At 41.0% G+C, this 21,792-nt stretch overlaps 2 protein-coding genes across 2 annotated transcripts; one reads left to right on the plus strand and one right to left on the minus strand.

Moving 5' to 3' along the window:
* Nucleotides 1-106: 106 nt before the first annotated feature.
* On the minus strand, nt 107-8,725 carry LOC105918293 (V-type proton ATPase subunit S1). Its single transcript, XM_012853345.3, has 10 exons — nt 8,557-8,725; nt 5,572-5,692; nt 4,546-4,620; nt 4,259-4,449; nt 4,122-4,159; nt 3,952-4,037; nt 3,634-3,860; nt 3,521-3,553; nt 2,177-2,414; nt 107-1,036 (listed from the first exon to the last, which is right to left on the minus strand). The coding sequence occupies exons 1-10, from the start codon at nt 8,676-8,678 to the stop codon at nt 824-826; spliced, it is 1,344 nt and encodes a 447-aa protein (XP_012708799.2). The 5' UTR covers nt 8,679-8,725; the 3' UTR covers nt 107-823.
* Nucleotides 8,726-10,062: 1,337 nt separating this feature from the next.
* gdi1 (GDP dissociation inhibitor 1) lies at nt 10,063-21,788 on the plus strand. The gene is made up of 11 exons (XM_012853357.3): nt 10,063-10,387; nt 12,013-12,120; nt 12,263-12,362; nt 13,858-13,992; nt 14,107-14,305; nt 14,456-14,587; nt 15,634-15,733; nt 15,869-16,040; nt 16,544-16,688; nt 16,813-16,867; nt 19,251-21,788. The coding sequence occupies exons 1-11, from the start codon at nt 10,343-10,345 to the stop codon at nt 19,401-19,403; spliced, it is 1,344 nt and encodes a 447-aa protein (XP_012708811.1). The 5' UTR covers nt 10,063-10,342; the 3' UTR covers nt 19,404-21,788.
* Nucleotides 21,789-21,792: the final 4 nt, after the last annotated feature.

A 21,792-nucleotide genomic window follows, 5' to 3' on the forward strand; every position in this document is an offset into this window, starting at 1 on the left:
TAATAATTACTGGCCGCGTTTTATTGCTCTGGTGCAACAATAGCTCCCACAACCAGATACCATGAAATCTAAATATATATTCAAAAAATTTTTTGCAACACATTTGTACCTTTATTAAATCCACTTTATTTTTTATTGGCAATTAGAGACCATTTACAGTACACGAAGTAGCATTTGCACATTAATAGTTTTTGACAAACGTCCAACTGAGGTACTAAATGGATTAGCTGTTAACCCATAGGCTCGGAAGGCAAACAGAGAAATTCTTTTATACAAATAAATTACAGTTTAAGAGAACACAAGTGATAAACTCATGTGGCCATACGCTTACAAGTGAAAATATATATATTTTACTCAGGCACTTTCTGCATTACCAGTAGCTTTTGTGTTAGTCATATTGGCAAATTATTTAGAAAAAAGTAAGATTTGAGGTCTGTGATGGTCCGACAGCATTCAGCGACCACGTGCATTTTGGCAATAAAGGCATTCTCTGGTAAGTGCAAATTGCTTTCTTTTTTTTCTTTTGCTAAATATTTGCTGTACCAGGCACAATCTTTAGGCACATAGACAAGAAATCAAATCATATGACTTGCATCAATTTTGAAACATTATGTTTGAAGAAAAGAAAAAAAAAGAAAAAGGAATGTGGCTTAAAAAAAACAAACAAAAACAACACAACAGCCTCTAAAAACGTCTGTCAGGGAGTTGCTGAAGAAAACGAAAAAAAAGCATCTACAAAGGCCCAGACGTAAAAGCAATATGGCAGAGTGTCTCCTCTGGCTGCATTAGGCACTGAAAGACACCGCGTCTTTGAATGAAGGCTTCAGTCTGACTGAGGGACAGAGATTGATGGACCTTTGGGGTCATCAAACCGATCCATAGTGTTCAGCTGCATGATCATATGCAAGCCATACACAAAGATTAGCAGCATGAGCAGTGAGGTGATGAGGCCCATCCAAATCCCAGCGCTAAAGAAACCGGCACAGTCGCTGGCGTAGGAGAAGTTTGTCCCGTTGGACAAACCAAAGCCCTGAATCTGCACCAGAAAAGAACCAAAATACAAAAATATGTTTGAGTTAATAGAATCACAAATTCCATCAAAAACAAAAGCACCCGAGGCATTCCTGCAAGGACAGCCGGTGTAGGTACCAGATTGACTCGGGTCCTGCGCCTTCTGATGACGTCACTATACATTGTTGGTTTAACGTTAGCTCAATTGCGCAAAATACTGTAATTGGTCTGGACAACTTACTAAAGTAATTATAGCGGGGTGTAGGTTTTATTCGAGAGCGGGATTGCGGCTTGTAAACGGACAATTTTACGAACAAAATCGCCGTGGTCCCTGCGCCTCCCGATGACGTCACCAGATTCTCCGTGGGCCTTGCGCCTCCCGATGACGTCACTTTATGGCAACGCCACTCAAACAAACTACATAGAGCCCGCGGTCTGCATTTGTAACGAATCAATTTTATTAAGTTAATTTGGCGGTTTCTTTTTTCTCAAAAGCTTGAACAAATATTCAAGCCATTTTACAAATAAATAAAAAAACAACAACAAATATTTGACAATTGGCTCAATGTTTGGAAGAATATTGTTAACAAAAATGGAAGGGCTAGCCAGACTAATTTATCCAGCATATATCTTAAATGTACCAAATACCACAATAAAAAAAATAATCAAATTCATCACAATTTCATCTGGAATAATAAAAAAACATGTGATCAGAAAGAACAACATCAGTACAAAAAGGAGGAATGAACGTTATTGATTTTACAGTGATGAATGCCGTGATAAAATAAAATTTGGCTGCTGACTTTTATTAAAAATGAAATGAGTTTATGGTTTAGTTTCCCTTCACAACTTAAAAAAAATTGGAGGAATTAAATTTCTCTAAGGTTGTAACTTCTTTGATCCTGCAAAATTACTGATTAAATTATCAGACTACCACACAAGTATTCCAAAATGATGTTAAAAGTTTTCATGCCTCGACTAATTTACAGGAAAATAACCGTAAATTAACAAATCAATAAAATTGATTTGTAACAAATGGAGACCGCGGCCATAATCTAGTTTGTTTGAGTTGAGTTGCCATATATAGACGTCATCGGGTAGCACCCGAGTCAATCTGGCAGCCTGAGTCAATCTGGTACCTACACCGGCTGGAAAACAGTTGTACCTGGAAGTCGACGAAATTCAGCCTCCACTGAGTCGCGTTTTGGTTGCTGGGAATTAGCAGGGCGTCTCTAAAGCTGGTGACCGACTGGCAGCGGAAGGAATACTCCGCGGGGGCGTAGATCCCGCGACTCCCGATAAAAGACCCAGTTTGACCGGTTGATTTCACCCGCAGCTGCACAGAGTCCAGGGTGAACCAGTTTCGAGCAGACACTGGATAGAACCGCTGACTCATTGTAAAGCTGCAGAAGAAGAAAAAAGAAAGTTACAAACTTACTGAGAAACATTTAATTTAGCTCTACAAATAAAATAAAAAAAATTAAAACTCAAATTATATTACAAAACAGTACTATAATAGCATTCCTCTAAGTACACATGTTCATTTGTTGTTGTCTTTTTTTTTTTTTTTTTTTTTTACAAACTCTGAGTAAATTATCTGTTGATTCCATTTCTATATCTGATGTTGATCAACAGTTAGAAGTCTTTTGTTGCAGTTTATCAGATAAATTGGGCTTAAAAAGATAACCCTGGCTCTCTTCAGATTAGCTGGGTAGGAAGTTTTATGGAGGACATCTATGACTTTGAAGAAACCTTGATAATGAAAGCTCCTAAACTGTCTAATTTCTGTTTTTGTTTATTTGACTTAATACATTTTTCTTGAACTGGACTGGATGTAATCAAGTACTCTGCAAAAGTTAGCTTGTGTTTTACAAGAAAAGCTTGATAAAGGAGCAGCAATTAAAAAAAAACTGAAAATGTTCACAATAACAGAGCTTTACAATATACTCTAAGAGGTGAAAATCTGATTTCTTCAATTCTAATAAGCTTTAAAATAAATATTATATACAACAAGCCTTATTCTTTTCGGTACAGCTTTAAGAGATGCTTTGAGAAGGGCTAACTTTATGCATTTTCCCTGGTCTTCTATTCGTCTACTCTAGGAGGACATTATAATGCTCGACCTACTAACTTACTTTTGCACCTTTCTGTTCAATAAAATACCCAATAATACTAAATCAACACAACGCAACTCTGGAAAAACCAACAAATGAATGTCTTTTATCAGATTTTCTACCTAGGTCAACTTTTGCTGCACTGCCAGTGTATTTGCTGTCATATATTTAGCAACAGACAGCTAGAAACAGGCTGCTTCAGACAAAACAATGGCAGATCCTGTTAATTAGACCTATGTTACTTTACTGTTCATAGAAAAACAAACATAAAAATCCAAACTAAACGGTAAACAGTAAGAAGAAAAAAAATCACAGCAGGGTCGAGACTTTTGCTAAAGATTGGATGGTACAAAATGTCTTAAAAGCTTCTTCACACATGCAGTTTATTGCCTTACCTCAGAGTGTAGTTCACAAAGTTAAGCATCAGCCTGAGGTGGGGAAAAAGTAACTCTTTTTAGTTCCAACAACAAAAAAAAAAACAATCAGCTGTATACTTGAGCTGCCTTACATTGAATTTGTGCTGTTACACATGGATCCAGATAATGTTGGAGTTTCTGCAGCGAGATCGATCCACTCTGGAGTGCTTGAAAGGCTGATTAGGAGACTCTGAGCCCACAGCATAATGCAGGGACCTCCAGAACTATTAAACATTATAGGCGGCCTAACATCAGCTCCGGGGGCTTGTAACAAGGTCCGGCCCACTTGCTGATTTAATATAGAGGGCTCTGAAATAACCTGAAAATATAGAGAATGTAGGTTTAGTGAATAGCTTTAACTCAGTTTTTCCAAACATTCACCGTCTACGCTCACTCCTCTCATGTCTTACTTGTGATGGCTGCAGCCCTGTGTATATTGCTGTGTATGAAACATCTTTGGCCTTCAGGAGACTCAGAACCTTTCCTATGACCTGATCTGTTGACAAATACATTTGAGTTACATCTACTCTACTGACTCAACCCTGTCATCTGACATTTTTGGCCCACAGTTTAAACATACCATTATCAGAAAGGACCTCCTTGCAAGGCTTGGTTGAGCTGCAAAGCAACACAAAACACATTAATATCTCCAACTCTGCATATGAAACTGATAAACAAGTGGAAATCCATCAAAAAAACAAAAAAAAAAAGTCTCACTTGCTACAGTAAGGTAGGTTGAAGAGCAGCAAATTGTTGACGGATGTGTTAAGGCTCAGGTGAGACAGGGTCTCTGCATCTACCAGCAGGGGGGAAACACCAAGCTTCTCCTGCAGCAGAGTGGGGATGGCTGACTCTTCTGTCCACTCCAATGCCGGGAAGGTCACTGATGAAGAGGACTGGAGTGCTGCCTGAAAAAAAACACAGCGAGGTGCGAGAAGTTGTATTTATGTTAATGTTTTGCATGTAAGTAACCAGCTTATAATTAATGCACCAAATAAACCTACCTCAAGATTCCTAAAGGCACTTTTCTGCTTGTTTCCAAACACTCCACCAAACCGGGTAAAGTCATCTTTGCTTAGCTGAACATACAAATAAACATATTCAGTAAAAAAAAAAAAAAAAATAAAAGACAAATCTCAACATGAGTCAGGTAAGAATCAACACGATAACCACGTTGCTCACAGAAATGCTTCGCCGCGTGCTAAAGCCTGCGGAAAGGAAAGGGAACTGTGCAAAGGGAAGTCCTGTGAAAGCTCACCGTCACGCCACAATGAGAAGTCCGTTTCTCAGTCCCCTGCCAGGCTCCTGCTTGTTCTCATGATTCACCCTTACAGCCCCGTATTGGTCAACATTTACGCCACAGAAGGAATCTGGTTTCCATTTGACCCACGTTGTCAATTTGTACCTGTGCCGTTTTGTTTGTTTTGTACTTAACTTTCGGAGGTCCACAAAAAAAGGTTCTGCCCGCCATTTGGACATTTCAAGCCGACTATACACCCATTTGTGATCGCCAGGAAGACTTTTCATGCCTGCTTGGGTAACTGATGGTTTAAAATATCGGTCTACTCAAAGTTTAATGTAAGTTTACTCTTATGTTGGATCACAACCACGATCAAAGTAAAGGGGTAAAAAGTGAAATACATCAACTTTTATATATTTACTGTTCACTATATATATATATATATATAAAAAGAAAAATCACAAAGTGGTTCGCATTAAAATAAAACAGTCCAAGAGCCATTAATGATAAAAAGAAATCTAAATAAATGAATAAAAAGCTGAATTAAAAAGATATGTTTTAACTGGCTTTTAAAAAGAGACCACAGAGTCCAACGAAATGTTAAATCAGAAAATTATGTATATGTATGATAATTTATCCCCATCGTTTTTCATTAAGTACTAATAGAAATAAACAGGACAGTCAACGAGTATCAAACTGCTTGTTTAAAGGTAAGAAACAGAGGAAAGCATCGGGCCAAACGGGGATATGAATTTGTGCAGGAAGTGTCGTGAGCAACGGATGAACTGACCTTGTCCTGCAGGAACAGGAGGACGGTGTGGGAGCCGGAGCCAAAGGCAGGGGTCAGGTAGGTGGACAGCTCCTCCATGGATGTTATGTGTCCAGCCGGCGGAGAAGCCAGAGGAGGCAAACTTTAAATGATAACAACAACAGACGCTTCACCATCAGACATTCAGGACAGGCATCGCATTAGGTTGGCTGTTGATTACCTGTTGATCAATGAACTATATAATATTAGTAATATCATCTTTATTGTCATTGAAACATACATTACAACGAAATTTGTTCTCTGCTTTTAACCCATCACCCTTGGGGAGCAGTGGGCTGCCATGTGTGGCGCCCGGGGAGCAATCTGGGGTTAAGGGTCAGGGACCCAGAGTGCAGGCGCTGGGGATCGAACCGGGTTTTTTTTTTTAGTAAAACATTTTATGAGATGCACATTCCTTTAAATGTGCTTTTGCACACTTTGCCCCTTTTTTGGCAAAGGAACAACACTGCGGTTGACAGGATTGCCAACAACGTGATTGCTCGTTGTGAACGAGCAATGCCAACTATAAAGTTTGCACATTTTATGTGGATGTTGACTCATTTTTTACCTTTGTAGCTATTCTCATCAATAAGAGTGGATTTGGGTCTCTCCTACTTTAAAATGTTTGCTACATTAGGCAAAGCTGCAAATGGCCCTTCTGCTGCAGTTTGGACACCCCTGTACTGAAATGTCCCCTTAAGAAACAGCGTCTTATTATTGCAGACTGTAGTTTAGAGAAATACTTATGTTAATGGAAACATTTCCATAATATCACTCTTTACCTTTTTTCCATCCTGGTAACAACAAAAGTCAAGGGCTTATTGCAGAGTGACGATTGCAAAGCTGTGTTTGATTTACCTGAAGATGACATGTTTTTTTTTTTCAAATCAACCAAATAGTCTGTTCGATAATGGTTTCAGTATGCTGAAAAAGCCACCGATTTGATACATGAGCACAGAGGTTAGGGAGTTTGTCCTGCAATTGGCGGGTTACCGGTTCGATCCCCTGCTCTGACTGTCTCCGTCGTTGTGTCCTTGAGCAACACACTTCACCCGCATTGCCTGCTGGTAGTGGTCAGAGGCCCTGGTGGCGCCGGTGTATGGCAGCCTCTGTCAGTCTGCCCCAGGGCAGCTGTGGCTACTAACATAGCTCACCACCATCAGGGTGTGAATCTGTGCGAATGGGTGAATGACTAAACTGTAGTGTGAAGCGCTTTGCGTCTTTTAAAAATGTGATTATATTGCAAATGCGATTAATTGTCAAGCCCTACAGGGGAACCAGGGCACAAACCAGCCAGCTGAGGTCATCATCAATGTGAACTCCAAGGATATCTGAAGGCTGGCGGATCCCCCCAGGATCCACCAGCCTCTCCGCCGCCTTTTGTCCATTAGTTTGGAGTTGGGGAGCATCACACCTATTAAACCAGGGGCGTCCAAACTTTTCTGCACAAGGGCCAAAATTGTACCGGAGGGCCAAAAACTTTTAAATAAAAGATTAAAAAAAAAAAACAAGCAAAAAATGTTGTGATTTTTTTTTTTTTTTTTTACCTCTACCCAAAATATGATAATTTTAATTAAACACAGTCTGATTCTGTAGGAAAGGGTTGCATAAATCCCTGTAGATCTAAAGCTCATTTGCTTTATTAAAAGATGTTCGCCTAGTTTCGCAAATTATTTAGACTCGGTTGAAAAATAAAAATAAAAAACTGGATTCTTTTTGGTCTCGCAATCTTAAGAACAGGATTTGGGTCAGTATTGCTTTTGAAACCACTTGCTGTATTTTGCTAATTTTATTAAATTTATTCAAAACACAAATAATTTTTAATGCACAAAATAATGCATTTCAGTTAAAGTCATTGGATCTATTTGCAATGAAATTAAAGAGAATGAAGTGTGGTTATCAAAACACGAATACCTTCCATTGTACCTAAGGTCTGGTTCACATGGCAGCATATTTACCCCGATTTTAGCTCTAATCTCCTGTATCCTGCTGTGTGTGGTGTGTTAAGACCGATCAAGTCTACTCGTTGGAACGTCGAAGCCGCAGATCGGGGACATTCAACATGTTGGAGTGTCTTGCCCCAATATTCTTCTGTGTGCGGTGTCTCCCGAAGACAAACGAGAGCGGAGCCTGTTGAATGTGACGTGTAGCCAATCAGAAAGCGCGGTGAGGGATTCACTCCAACGCCTTTTCTTTTTTGTTATGTAATGTTTTCTTTCCATTAAAATCAGTCCTCAAACTACCGCCGTTATTCTCCCCCACAGTCCATGTTTATTGACTCTGGATCTTGAGAGGATTCGGAAGATTTTCCCGTCTGACATCTGAATGATCTTAAGCGAAATCTGTTCATGTGTGATGTGGTGAGCTCGTCGTTTGACCGGACACCACACACTGTACGACCAAACCTGTTTTATCTGGGATGTTTTTTAAATCGTTACGCGTGGTGTCTCTCAGGCTTTGAGAATCGTCCTACTACTTTAAAACCTTCCCGTGTGAGCCAGCCTTAACATTTCCAATTGTAAGATCTCAACCTGTCTGTAAATAATTTTGCCCCAATTAATAATATTTTCATCTGCATCAACCAAGCCTTTCTTGAAATGCGGTTGAGGAGGGGGGTCCGCACAAAACCAGTCCAGGGGCCACAAATGGCCCTCGGGCTGCACTTTGGACACCCCAGTATTAAACATACCCGTCCACTAACAACTTATGGCTTCTTCAGCTGGAATCACGCGTTTAACACTATAGCGTCGCATTTATTACGTATGTATTTATACGTTTATTTATGATCTATAGACAAATCACTAAAAAAAAGACACGTTTCCCTTCTTGTCTTGGTGTTAGAAAGGCTGGACAGCAGAAACTATGTAGCTACGAGTGTTAGCATTAGCATGACAAGGAGACTTGGCTTTCAACTGAGTTTTGCTCCGTAAGTTTAAAAATAATAATAACAATAAAAAAATCAAATACCTTTTGCTAGACCACATAAGAAGCGGCACTTGGGCCGTGCTGCTCGCTGAAGCCAAACAGGCGGCGAGAAACAACGCAGAAACCATCACTGATCCTTCTCCACAGTTCCTTGATTCTGCCATCTTCGTCTCGCTCGGCTCTTTCCGCCCCGCTGTGCGTCACGTGACCCGAACCAGCTGACAGTCATGTGCGCAGCTCCGATCAGACCACTTCCTGCTTCCTCCTCTCATTCAGCCCGAGCAGCTCACAGCTGCTTTCCGACACAGAAGCGAGCCCGAGCTCCGATGCGTTTTCTTGTTTCTGTCGAATTTAAAGCCTCGGGGAATGTTTCAAATGTCCCAACGCGGTGACGCTGAGCAGTTCAGCCGCTTTAATGTTAAATCTGCCCGTAATATTGTAATGTTTAGTACAAAACCCCGTTCTTGATGTGTTTAAAACGTATGTAACGTGGAACATATGCCCTGTCTAAAGAGTGAGGGTACACCTGGCAGCTGTCCATGGTGCTGATGCCATCTAAAAGGATTACATTTTACCCTCACAGCATTTATGTGTCTTTTATGTTAACCTATAGCTATATAAAACAGGGGATATAACATTTAAAGTAATTATATGCACAAGTAAAACAATTTAATGTTTTCTTTTCTGTCGTATTTAATCAGGCCAGCATGTTTTCACTCAGTAAAACCAACTCCCATCCACCCAGCTGTGGCCGCGGAGGGATACCACCGCGAGCATCCACGCAGGCAACACTGCACCTACAACTGGGAAAGAAGGATGGGGAAAAAAAGAAGAAGGAAACACACTTTAGTTCCCGCACAAGTTGATGAACTACAAGCACAACTGTTGAGGCAAACGTTAAGCGCAAAGAAGGCCACTCGAAGCGGAGTTTCACTCTTGGGTCCATTGTGTTGTTGGGAGGGAAGAATCGGCATAGAAGTGTAGATAGACGCCGCACGGGCATCCGGATTGTGCGTCAACGCTGCCGCCATATTACGAGTGGCGTTTGTGCTGAGCCTGACGCAAGAAATGCAGAAGGCAGGTCAAGCTGTGTCTTTCTGTCACTATAGTGTGAGGGAAGCAGCAGAAGAAGATTCCTCTGTTTCACACAATGATACAAACAATAAGCATTAACATTTATTCCAAAGTATATGGATGGATATTAGTGATACAACAATTGATATATTGATAGTAATGGATTTCCAGGTTTACATAACACCTTCTATATTTTTTGACAAAACAAAAAAGGATCTAATTAACATTAGTAGTGCTAAATAAAACAGCACAATTAGCTGAAACGTTAACTTCAGCGTTTCCAGTTTTCGAGCATGCTTGCCAAAGCGAGGTGTCCACTCACAACGCGTCCTACGCGCTGACGTATCGTTTCTGCAGCGCACAGTAGCAAATGCGGCGTCTACTCTGCTATGTCTATGGCAGAGAACCACTGGTCTGTGGGAAGAAGGGAGAGAGAGAGAGGGAGGGAGAGAAGAGGCTGCGTACTATTTCCCGACGCGGAGGGACATTGCTCTGGATCGCTCCACGAACAGGGCCATCTTTGGTGTCTCCGCCGGTGACAGTGTGGGCTGTATTCCCCATTGATCATTAATGCCCAATGATTAATAAATAACACTTAACGCTGAAGAGCCTTTTAAAGCAGTCACGCCTGAGAGAAACGAGAGGAAACGTTCTTTGCTTTTTTTTGGTGGACTCACTGGCAATCTTTCCTTCAGCACCCCTTCATTTCCCAAGGCAAAAAAAGAGGGCGAGACGGGAGAGGCGGTGATACAACATGGATGAGGAATATGATGTGATCGTTTTGGGCACCGGACTCACAGTAAGTAGAGACAAATAAAAACAAAGAGTCTATGAACTTCTTGAATGTGTTGTTTTTTTTAGACAGAAATGAGGCCTGCTGTCGTTTCTCCTCCCGGTCCCGGAGTGAAAGCCTCAGCTGCAATTGCGTGCTGTGACATCGGATAATTGTGTTAGGCGATGCGCATTAGACATATTGTTAAATGAAAGTACAGTCGAGCTTGTCGTCTTTCACCAAAAGCAAGCAGATCTCAAGCCAGCCGGGTGATTTGTTTTAATTTTTTTTTATTGTTTCGGCTGCAGACACCGCTCCGTGTTGTGTTACGCCCTGTAGCATCTTTTAGGCGTAACCCTTCAGTGTGTCATGGTCCTCTTTGCATAGACAGGCCTCCATCCTGAGCTTGGCGCAGGCCTTAGCACAGCTTTTATGCACGGCGTTACTTTCTCTTAAACGCACGCAGCATGACAGAAATACTCCGGACAGGCACATGTGATCGCTTCATATTCATCATGTTTGCATCCGCAGCTATAACAGCACACAGTGTTGGTCACATGTCTCTTAGACAGTTGTTTTTTTCTTTCTCCACGTTAATATGTTGTTTTTGATAATAATAATAATAATAATAATATGGATAATAATATTAATATTAATGATGATGAGCGACATGTATTTAATAAGTAACATTATTATCAATTCATTTAATAAATAAATACACACTAAATAAGAATGACATCTAAAACAATGTAATAATCTAATATATAATAATGATAATAATAATAATAATAATAATAATAATAATAATAATAATAATAATTTATTATTATTATTATTATTCCATCCATTTTTCAACACGCTTATCCCTTGTGGGATTGTGAGAGGTGCTGGTGCCTACCTCCAGCATTCAATGGGTGAGAGGCAGTCTACACCCTGGACAGGTCGCCAGTCCATCACCGGGCAACATGGAGACACACAGGACAGACAATCATGTGCACAAACTCATGCCTAAGAGGAATTTAAAGAGGCCAATTAACCTAACAGTCATGTTTTTGGACTGTGGGAGGAAGCCGGAGTACCCGGAGAGAACCCACACATGCACAGGGAGAACATGCAATCTCCATGCAGAAAGACACCAGACTAGCATTTGAACCTTGAATGTACCTCTGTCTGAAATCATTTATAGGATTAATGACCCAGTCCATGCCAAGTAACACAATTTATTTATTTATTTTATAATGATTTTCTTATTAATTTATACTATGCCTATGTATTTTTTTCTACTTTTTCTACTCTTACGGTTTAATATTTCAGGTTTTGTGTAAAAATCTTTCTGCATGAGTACATACAGCTCCCAGAGTCCCCAATCAAAGAGCTCCCATCTGGAATTTCCATTCAGCTGAAAAATGACATCCTTCAGTTTCTATTCTAATTTTAGCTAAGTACATATTATTATGTCGAACAACGAGCAACAAAAAAATGTACTTTTTTCACAGACACAGAACAGAACAGTTCAGTTGTTATAGTGATGGTACGCCTTCTGTAAATCTCTAAAATGTTCTGTAAATTGAGCCTCTCTTTGCTTTTGCTTGTTGATCCCTCGTCATTTGTCGTCTCCTACTGATGCCGGGTGTTAAACGTGTTTCACACAGGAATGCATTCTGTCCGGGATCATGTCTGTGAATGGGAAAAAGGTTCTGCACATGGACAGGAACCCTTACTATGGCGGGGAAAGCTCTTCCATTACACCACTGGAAGAGGTACGACGGACAACAAATCAGAACACATACAAAATTAATTCTGTCCTTCATTTAACCCCATTTTAGGTTTTTCTTTCTTCTGTTTTCTAATTGTTTAAGTCTTATACATTTCATGTTACTCTTTTTCTTTGATGTCCTGCAGCTGTACAAGCGCTTTAGTCTACCCGATAGCCCACCCGAGTCAATGGGCAGAGGAAGAGACTGGAACGTTGACCTTATCCCCAAGTTTCTCATGGCTAATGGTCAGTATTGGGTTAGCTGTATATACAGTAGCCATACCCCTTGAACTGTTCACATTTTGTCACATGACAACCACAATAATTTAACGTTTTTAATCTGGAATTTTGTTGGACAGACAAACAGAACAGAGCAAGATCATTTTCACGTGAAAGGAAAATATTTCATGCCATTCATAACTGTTTTACAAATAAAAAAAATATGTTAAGTGTGACATACCATGATATTCAGCCCATTTTACGCTATTTGCCTTCAAACGTCGCCTAATCAGTAAATAGACTGCAATGATAAACTGTTCTGTGGAGTCCTGACGGGTTTGTTTGGGAACATTAGAGAAGAGCATCAGGAAGAAAGGACACAGCAGAAAGTTGATGAAAGGTTTAAAGCAGTTTTACCATTGTAAAACAATATCGCAAGCTTTGGACATATTAAGGTGCATCGTTCAGTCAACCTGAAGATGAAAAAAGAGTGCATCTTCAAACCCAAGAAGCCCATGGCTTACATAGCTGCAGAGATCCACCTTCTCCAGAAATACGACCCACAGCTATGAGTTGCACAATCCACAAATCTGGCCATTGCGAAAGAGGGGCAAGGATTATACCATCGTTGAAAGAGAGGCTAGTTTACCACAAGCCATGAAGGGGAGACAGAAAACATTGGTAAGAAGTTGCTCTGGTCAGATGAAATAACATTAAACCTTTAGCCTACATGCAAAACACTGTGTGTGTAGGAAAAGTCACACTACACATCACCATGAACACACCATCCCCCACAGAGAAACAGGCTGTTAGCACTGTGCTGTGGGGATATATTTCTTTAGCATGGACAGGGAGGCTGAGCAGGAAGGTGGCTGGTGCTTAACACTGAGCAATGCTTGAAGAGAACCTGTTAGAATCTGCAACTGACCTGAGACTAGGGTAGAGGTTTTGTTATAAAACCCTAAACATACAGCCAGAACTACAGAGGAACGGCTTAGATCAAAGCCTATTCATCTATGTTTGAATGGCCTAGTCAAAGTCCAGACATAAATCCAGCTGAGAATCTGTGATAAGACATGAAATGTGATGTTCACAGATGCTCTCCAGCCAATCTGACTGCTTTTAGGCTATTTTGACTTGGAGAATGAGCAAACGCTTTAGTCTGTAGGTGTCTAAAGCTAGTAAACTCATATCTGAGTAAGACAGCTGTAATTGCAATGAAAGTTGATTCTACAAAGCCTTGACTCATGAAATACAAATACACTCTTTTCAGAACTTTGAACCTTTCAAAAACCTATGTTCCTTTTCAAAATCTTGTACCACTTCACATTGGTCTTTTATCGTAAAATCTTATTAAAATACCTCAAGGTTTGCTGTAAAAATTCAAGGGATATGAATACTTTTGCAAGTCGTCATAGAATAATGAACACCAGGAAACCTTTCTCAAATATCCAGCATAGGTTGAAAATAAGATCATAAAGTTAAAGATGCAAAAAAGATTTAATTAATATGTGTGTTTTAGGTCAGCTTGTGAAGATGTTGCTATACACAGAAGTGACACGGTACCTGGACTTCAAAGTGGTGGAAGGAAGCTTTGTTTACAAAGGAGGAAAGATCTACAAGGTGCCGTCGACCGAGACGGAGGCGCTTGCTTCCAGTAAGACTCCTGAAAGTCTCATCGGATATGAATATTTGAACAGCGGTTTGTTGCTCTTATATTGAATCGTTTGGGGGTCCAGTCTGAGTTGAATCTTCTTATTCAAATGTCTAGATCTGATGGGAATGTTTGAGAAGAGAAGGTTTCGGAAGTTTTTGGTCTTTGTGGCCAATTTCGACGAGAATGACCCCAAGACCTTTGAGGGGGTCGACCCTAAAACCACCACCATGAGGGACGTTTACAAGAAGTTTGACCTTGGCCAGGATGTCATCGACTTCACTGGCCACGCCCTGGCCCTCTACAGGACAGATGAGTAAGACCAGTCAAAGGAAACCAAAAAAGTCATGATAAAAATTCCGTAGCCTTATCGTAAACATTTACTTTTGGAATCATGTACAATATAAAGTGGCAATCAAGCAGTTAATGCAGAACCAAATCATCCTTGTTTTTTCTCTTCGTCCAGCTATCTTGACGTTCCCTGTTTGGAGACGATCAATCGTATCAAACTGTACAGCGAATCACTGGCGCGTTACGGAAAGAGCCCTTACCTCTACCCCCTGTATGGTCTGGGAGAGCTGCCGCAGGGATTTGCCAGGTTTCTAATCATTGTTCATCATTTCGTTGAAAGTTTTGTACAGATGTGTTAAAAAAGCTTTTTTTTTTGGGCAACCTTGGTGCAGATGTGGGGGAAAAGGCACAAACTAAATTTACGTTTTATTCCCGTAACATAATCTCACTCTGAACATTTTAGAAAGAAAACACATTAATTTTAAGTTTAATTAATTCATTTATTCTGTAAAGAAACAATGACATTTAAAGAAATTAAGGTTTTTAACAAATCACCAGTGACAAACTGAATTGCACACCTAGCAATTCCTTTAAGATAAATGAAAATGAAGCATATCTGGAATTTACGTCACTTTTTAAAGCTGACCAGAGTTTCTAGGTACTTCTAATCAGTAATCCACGACTTTCTGTTTTCCTGGGGTATTAATATGATGTGACACACAAGCTCATTTCTTAACAGTCCACTAGTAAAGGAGATGCAACAAGCTCCAAAGCTCATTCGCAGAGAACTGCAGCAATTGGTTCAACCAAATAGCTTTTGATCCAAACTTTTGTCAATATAGAAAATAGCTCCATCAGCAGGATGGTCCTCTGAGACATTTGGCCAATAAAGACAGAAAGAGTTCACTAGACATAAAATCAACCTTCCTCCACAGTCAGCTCAGTCCTCTAAATGTGATAGAAAACCTGTGTGGTGAGCAGTAGAAAAGCACAAGAGAAGACCAAAGACCGGATGATCAGCAAAAAGGGTAGAGGAATGCTTAAAGGTTTGTCCTTGTTCAAACTTAAAACACACAATATATTTTTGTGTTATTGGCAAAGTGGGACTTTAGAAAGTATTGACGGCAGGGGTACGAACAAATATGCAAAAGGTCATTTTATGTAAAACAGTAACAGGAGCTTTTTTCCCCTCCGAATAAATGTACCAAAACTAAAGGATAAAATATTAGTTGATTTTAAGGCTTTTTATGCATCTTTTCTTGGTTTGTCGACGAATGTGTCCGCGTCTGCGAATAATGCTAAAATATAAAGAATGAGGAAAAAAACGGCACATTGATTTAAATTGTCTCCTAGGCTCAGCGCAATCTATGGGGGAACCTACATGCTGAACAAGCCTGTGGAAGAGATTGTAATGGAGGGTGGCAAAGTGATTGGAGTGAAGTCAGAAGGCGAGGTATGAACCCCCCCCAGAGCCATTATATGTTTTTTGAAGTCTGTGAGTTTGGGTTTGAAAATACCTAAGTAAATAATTAGTATCTTTAAACCTGAGGCATACTCACTCTCTGGGTCATTTTCACCCCTGCTGCAGGTGGCTCGTTGCAAGCAGCTCATCTGTGACCCCAGCTACATCCCGGACCGTGTCCGTAAGGCGGGCCAGGTGATCCGTGTCATCTGCATCCTGAGCCACCCCATCAAGAACACCAACGACGCCAATTCCTGCCAGATCATCATCCCTCAGAATCAGGTCAACCGCAACTCAGGTGGGCTTTACCTGCGTGTTTCTTAACACAAGGCTCTGATAAGGTTTGTTGGCAGAAAACTAAAAGACACATCCGTTTTCAGCCCTCTGGTTTAAACAAATTAAATATAGATAAAAAACATATCATAGAAATTATATCTAATGCTTTAACATTATCAATAAACTAAGCATTTGTTTTAATCAGCTGCGTTATATTAAACAGACCTGATAGTTCATCTTGGACATGTCTTTGTCTTTATCAGCATCTGAATAGATGCAGGTCATTCCATGGCTTAAAGATTTAGGGTGTTTTAGATGTGAAAGGATCTACTTCAGTTAAAGATCCTTCCCGTTACACACAATGATCTAATCAGCCCAAAATGGAGAATCCTTGGTGACATAAAGAAGTTTGGGATTGAGATAAGATTTTAAGGCTTACAAATAGAAAACATCCCCCTAGACACGTGTAAAGGGATTCTGATTGACATTTTCCCTTTTATTTTAACACCTTTGTTTCTTCACCAGACATCTACGTGTGCATGATCTCTTATGCCCACAACGTGGCGGCCCAGGGGAAGTACATAGCCATCGTCAGCACCACAGTGGAGACCAGTGAGCCCGAGGCTGAGATCGAGCCAGCCTTGGAGCTTCTGGAGCCCATTGATCAAAAGTCAGTGCCATGCTTGATTTGTCGCTGTGCAGTCGGTCCATAGTTTGTGCTTTTATGCTTTAACAAACGAGCAGGTCGGTGTAGAAAATGTGCTGATGTGTGTATTTACTCTTTATTTCCCCAGGTTTGTGGCTATTAGTGACCTTTATGAGCCCACAGACGATGGCACTGACAGCCAGGTAAGGTTATGTGTAACAACAGCGAACAATGTCCGTGTTACTTTTGGTTAATATGCTAACAGTTGGCCCACCATTTTAATCCATGCTGATTCTTAGAAGCATTTATGGAGTCTGCAAACCTTAAAGAGCCATTTTTGCCTTCAGTCTGCCGAATCAAAACTAGTTTAGAGGCACAAATGGTACATGACTTTTAGAAAAAAAAGGCAACCTATAACATTTTATGAATATCTGCTATAAGGAAATTTGTGAGCATTTTTAAAGAACCTCCATTTTATTTTTCATTTTTTGGATAATAATAAAGAAAAACACAAAACCTTTGCAAAAAAGAGGATGGATCCATTTTTATCTGTAGGATGTTGATATTTGTGGAAATTGCTGGGGAAAAAGCACATCATTTTTTATTCCGTTGTAGAAAAGCAATGCAATTATTACTTAAAAAATAAACGTTTGTTGGTTCTTAATATGTTTTAAACCACTTGTGGCAGTTTGCCGACCCCTGGTTTAAAGTGGTTTCAAAGTGTCTGTCCAGGGGCCAAAATCCATTGAAATATTGCACCCTACATTGTCACTGCTAGTTTATCAGTGTACTGGAGTTTCCCCTTTTTTCTACCATTTTAGCATGCATGCTAATTGAAAGGAGAAATGGAAAACATAAAACAAAACTGCTTGTCAAGCACCAGTATTCTGGTAAAGCTGCATTCACCTTCCAGCTCTTCCTGCCTTAGCACCGGTCCGTGGTTTTACCCGACAGAGCAGATCTATCTCAGCTTTAACTCTTCTCTGGGAGCAAAGCACAAGCTTCGCCAGGAGATAAGGGCTGAGCTGAGCTGCTCTGACACTGTTTCTTTTCTTTTTACGTGTCAGTGTATCAGCTGGTAGGAATTAATGCAGAACCTTTGTATGCAATGAGGAGAGATGGGAAGCTTGTGGAGAGATTTATAGGTTAGGTTGATGTTGCCTCTGCTTCATGAGGACTCCAGCTAACAGCGTTTTGTGCATATTGAACTTTTTGGACGTGTTTGGAGGGAATTCCATGAAAAAAACAACAACGGTGTCACAGCTGCCGGGTTTTGAGAAGCTGTGACTCTCGTTTGCTGCGTTGTTCATAAATACAGATCAGATCAGACGTGATTGTTGCGTTATGAAAAGCATTTACTGTAATCCCAGAAACAAAGGACCCGGAAATTCGGCCAAACAAAGAGAGCTTTTCAAAAGGTTTATTAAAATAAACCTGCTGGTGGAAAACAGGAAACACCTAGTAGCTCTCACAGGAACCACTGTTGGGGGAGACAAAGGTTAGTGGCTGCTGATGTTCCCCAGAATGCTGTAAACCTCAGAAAATAAGCCACTAACTTTATTAGGATCCTGGTGGAGGAAATGGATCTTATCTACGGCTGTGGGCGCTATGTTTTGATCCAGAGAGTCACAGTGGAAGAGAACGATGATGTCACACCAAGGGAAAATTGGCAGATTTAAGTTCAGAGCTTGGACGGATAGACTTGAGAGAATCCGTTATGCAGTCAGATGTTGTTCACATGAAGGCAGAATCAGGCAGACAATCCCCAAGGCTGGACAAGAGGCATAGGTCATGGGACGCATACTCGTTCTTGGTCCAGAAGCTGATGAGGTATCGGATGAAAGCAAAGCAAGGCATGGCAATCCAGAAAATGAGAGCGAGGTCATAAACAGGCAAGGCAGGCGAAGAACGCTGGACATCTACTTCATCCGTGCAAAACGCACGCATGAAAGAGTCTGTGTGAGCGAGGAGCCAGAGGATCTTCTCAGTCAGCCGAGCCGGAATCATAACAGTGCCCCTCCGTCAAGGTCCAGCTCCTGACGGACCTCTGGGCTGGTCGATGTGACGATTATTCAATTTCAATTCAATTCAATTTTATTTATATAGCGCCAATTCATGAAACATGTCATCTCAAGGCACTTTCCAAAGTCAGACTCCATCAGATCCTCCAGATTGGTCAGAAAGTTTCCTCTCTAAGGAAACCCAGCAGGTTGCATCAAGTCTCTCCAAGCAGCATTCACTCCTCCTGAAAGAGCGTAGAGCCACAGTGGACAGTCGTCTGCATTGTTGATGACTTTGTAGCAATCCCTCATACTGAGCATGCATGAAGCGACAGTGGAGAGGAAAACTCCCCTTTAACAGGGAGGAAAACTGAGCCTGAACCACTGAGCCTGAACCAGGATCAGTGTGAACGCTCATCTGCCTCGACCTGAAGTCTCTAATAATGTATTTTTTCTATGATGAACATATACAACAAAAGATGCATTGGTTTGTAGCTCTCAGGGTGTGTGTGAACTAAACTAGTTCCTACCGTTTATAAACAGAACCAGAACCAGTGAACTCCTACCACCTCACTTTATCTTCCAGGTCTTTGCCTCAAGGTCCTACGATGCCACAACTCACTTCGAGACCACCTGCAACGACATCAAGGACATCTACAAACGCATGACTGGGACCGACTTTGACTTTGAGAACATGAAGCGCAAACAGAACGACGTCTTTGGGGAGGATGAGCAGTGAGGGTGGTGTGAGGGCCTTCTGGCAGAGGGTGGGAGCAGAAAAAGAAGCGAAGGCGGAAAAGAGCTGAGAGACGGCTGAGGCCGCTCAGGACGGCCCGGTTTGGAGGATTTTGGTGTGGGTGGGTGGGAGTGGTGGAATAAGTGAGCTCTGCGTCTCCTCAGACATCTGCCTCCATTTCTTTTTGGTCTTTCTCCCTCTTTCCACTCTCAACGGAATCCGTGAAATGCTCACAAACAAACACACACATGCTCTTCAGACACTCCCGTTTCTCTGTCACTGAAAAGCAGGGTTGATTAGGTCTTTCTTTCATTTGTGAAATAAACAGTATCGTCATAACTTTAGCTTTGTCACTAGGGGTGAGTTTTTGACTTGTTGCAGATTTTCAGAGCATTTCAGTCTGTTTTTTCTCTGTCGTTCTCATGTCAGGCTTTAGCCGTGTGGCAGGATGGTGACGTTGACAGGTCTGGGCTGACCTTAATGTCAAATCCTCTTGTAGGGTCACCTCCGGTTGGAATGCATGCATCTTTTACACAGTAGTTTTGTGCATAGACTGAATGGACACGGCGGTTTAAAGGCTGGACCGTTAACACGTACCGCTCCTGTCAACCCTGCTTTCCCCCCCCCCCCCCCCCCGGTCTTACTCCGTCTTTTACCTGCGTGACTTAAACAGACGCCGCTCCTTTTGGCAAAAACGTAAATGTGATCGACACAGGCATATAAATGGGCTGTTCTGTCAACTGGTATCGCTCACTTTTTGCAACGCTGTTGTGTTTTCAGTGCAAGCAGGCAAGGTAATCAGTGGCTATAACTGTCACCCCCCTTCAATCCCTCTATCTAAAAACAAAAAAACAACAAAAAAAAACAAACAAAACAAACACTTTACTTTGTCTCAGTTATGTAATGTCAGTTTTGAAACTGAATAGTTTACTTTCTAACTTGTTAAATTATTAAAGAGTTTATTTCTATATCATGGGTGCACGTTTCACTGGCTGAAGTTATGAAGTTTACAGAGCAGTGGTAAAAAAAACTGTGGTCTTCAAGTCAAACTAAAAAAAAAGAAAAAAAAAAGGGAATTTGTGGGAAACAGAAACCAGGAGGCGGTTTGTGAAGTTTTGGGGCGTGGCTTCTGAAGTTGCAACAGGAATCGATTGGAACGTGGCATGGAGGACGGAACGAACGTTGAGAATGTTGTCGGGTTTTTTTTTTTGGCTTTTAAAGATGAAGACTGAAATTTCAGCTTTTGGTGAAACCACCCCAGCTTATCTTGGTTGTTTGACCCCATGTGTTTGACGTCGATGTAAGTCGTTCCCCTTCTAGGTGTGAGGTGGAAGGAGAAGCTGGATCCTCTCGTTATTTGAGGACTTTGTAGCGTAGCTGAAGTATGACGCCGCGGTTCCACGTGCTACCCCTTCAGAATGAACCGAGATGCTTTTGTTTAGCCTTAATGGTTAGGGTTCGCCTCCGATGCGCAGACCCTTTCTGACAAATTGTCTGCTTTGTTTTAACTAACAACATAGTTGCAGGTCGGTCTTGTGCCAAAATTGGTGTTTCTGTCATTGGCAATGATTAAAGTTCCCTGCAGCAGGGTGGGCAGAGCCGGCTGAATACCGTGGAAGGGAAATTGTTTTGTTTCATATCAATTCTCATGCAGCTGAAAAAGAAACCGGTTTCTGCTGTCATTTACTACCATTTGTCACCCACCACCAAACCTTTTTACAAACTCTAAGCTAATCTCGTGTTTGTGTCTTATCCTCACGATCTATTTATTTGAATTCTTGGTGATGCGTCATGGAAAGGTTTACGTCAAATGCTGAAGATGCTATGCTGACCGATTTTAAAACTGATTGTTTTGTTGCTCTAATTTGTTCATTTGCCGTCTCGTATGTCATGTTTCTCCTTATTTAGTGATCATTCCATGAATTCATGTTACGCTAGCGTTGCTCGGACACACGTCTTGATTGAAGGGAAACTCCACCTCAGCCTTGAGTTCACACTGTGCACCGTTGGGCATAACGTGTGTGCTCATCCTGGAAACCTTACCTGAAGAAAACTGGAATATTGTTTACCTGTTGTTCCCTCTCTCCCACACCTCTCCTTGCCATACCTGTTTTGTTTTTTTTCTTTTTGATTTACTGAGAAAACAAGCCTTGTGTGTGGTTGTGCTGTTTTTTATTTGTTCATCCGGTATGGCCTTTGAAAACCACTATCAACAACATCCCTCGAAATTGACAAAAGAAATAGTCCAGGCTGAATTGTAGAAAACTTACTGTCCTTGTTTGATCACTAGTATGTGAACAATACCTAATGTCTTGTGTAACAAATAAAACCAATTAAACTATGAAATGAAATGATAGAAAAATAAAAAGCACATGGCAAACCCAGAAAGACT

Source organism: Fundulus heteroclitus, chromosome 1, assembly GCF_011125445.2.
Source record: "Fundulus heteroclitus isolate FHET01 chromosome 1, MU-UCD_Fhet_4.1, whole genome shotgun sequence".
Lineage (NCBI taxonomy): Eukaryota > Metazoa > Chordata > Actinopteri > Cyprinodontiformes > Fundulidae > Fundulus > Fundulus heteroclitus.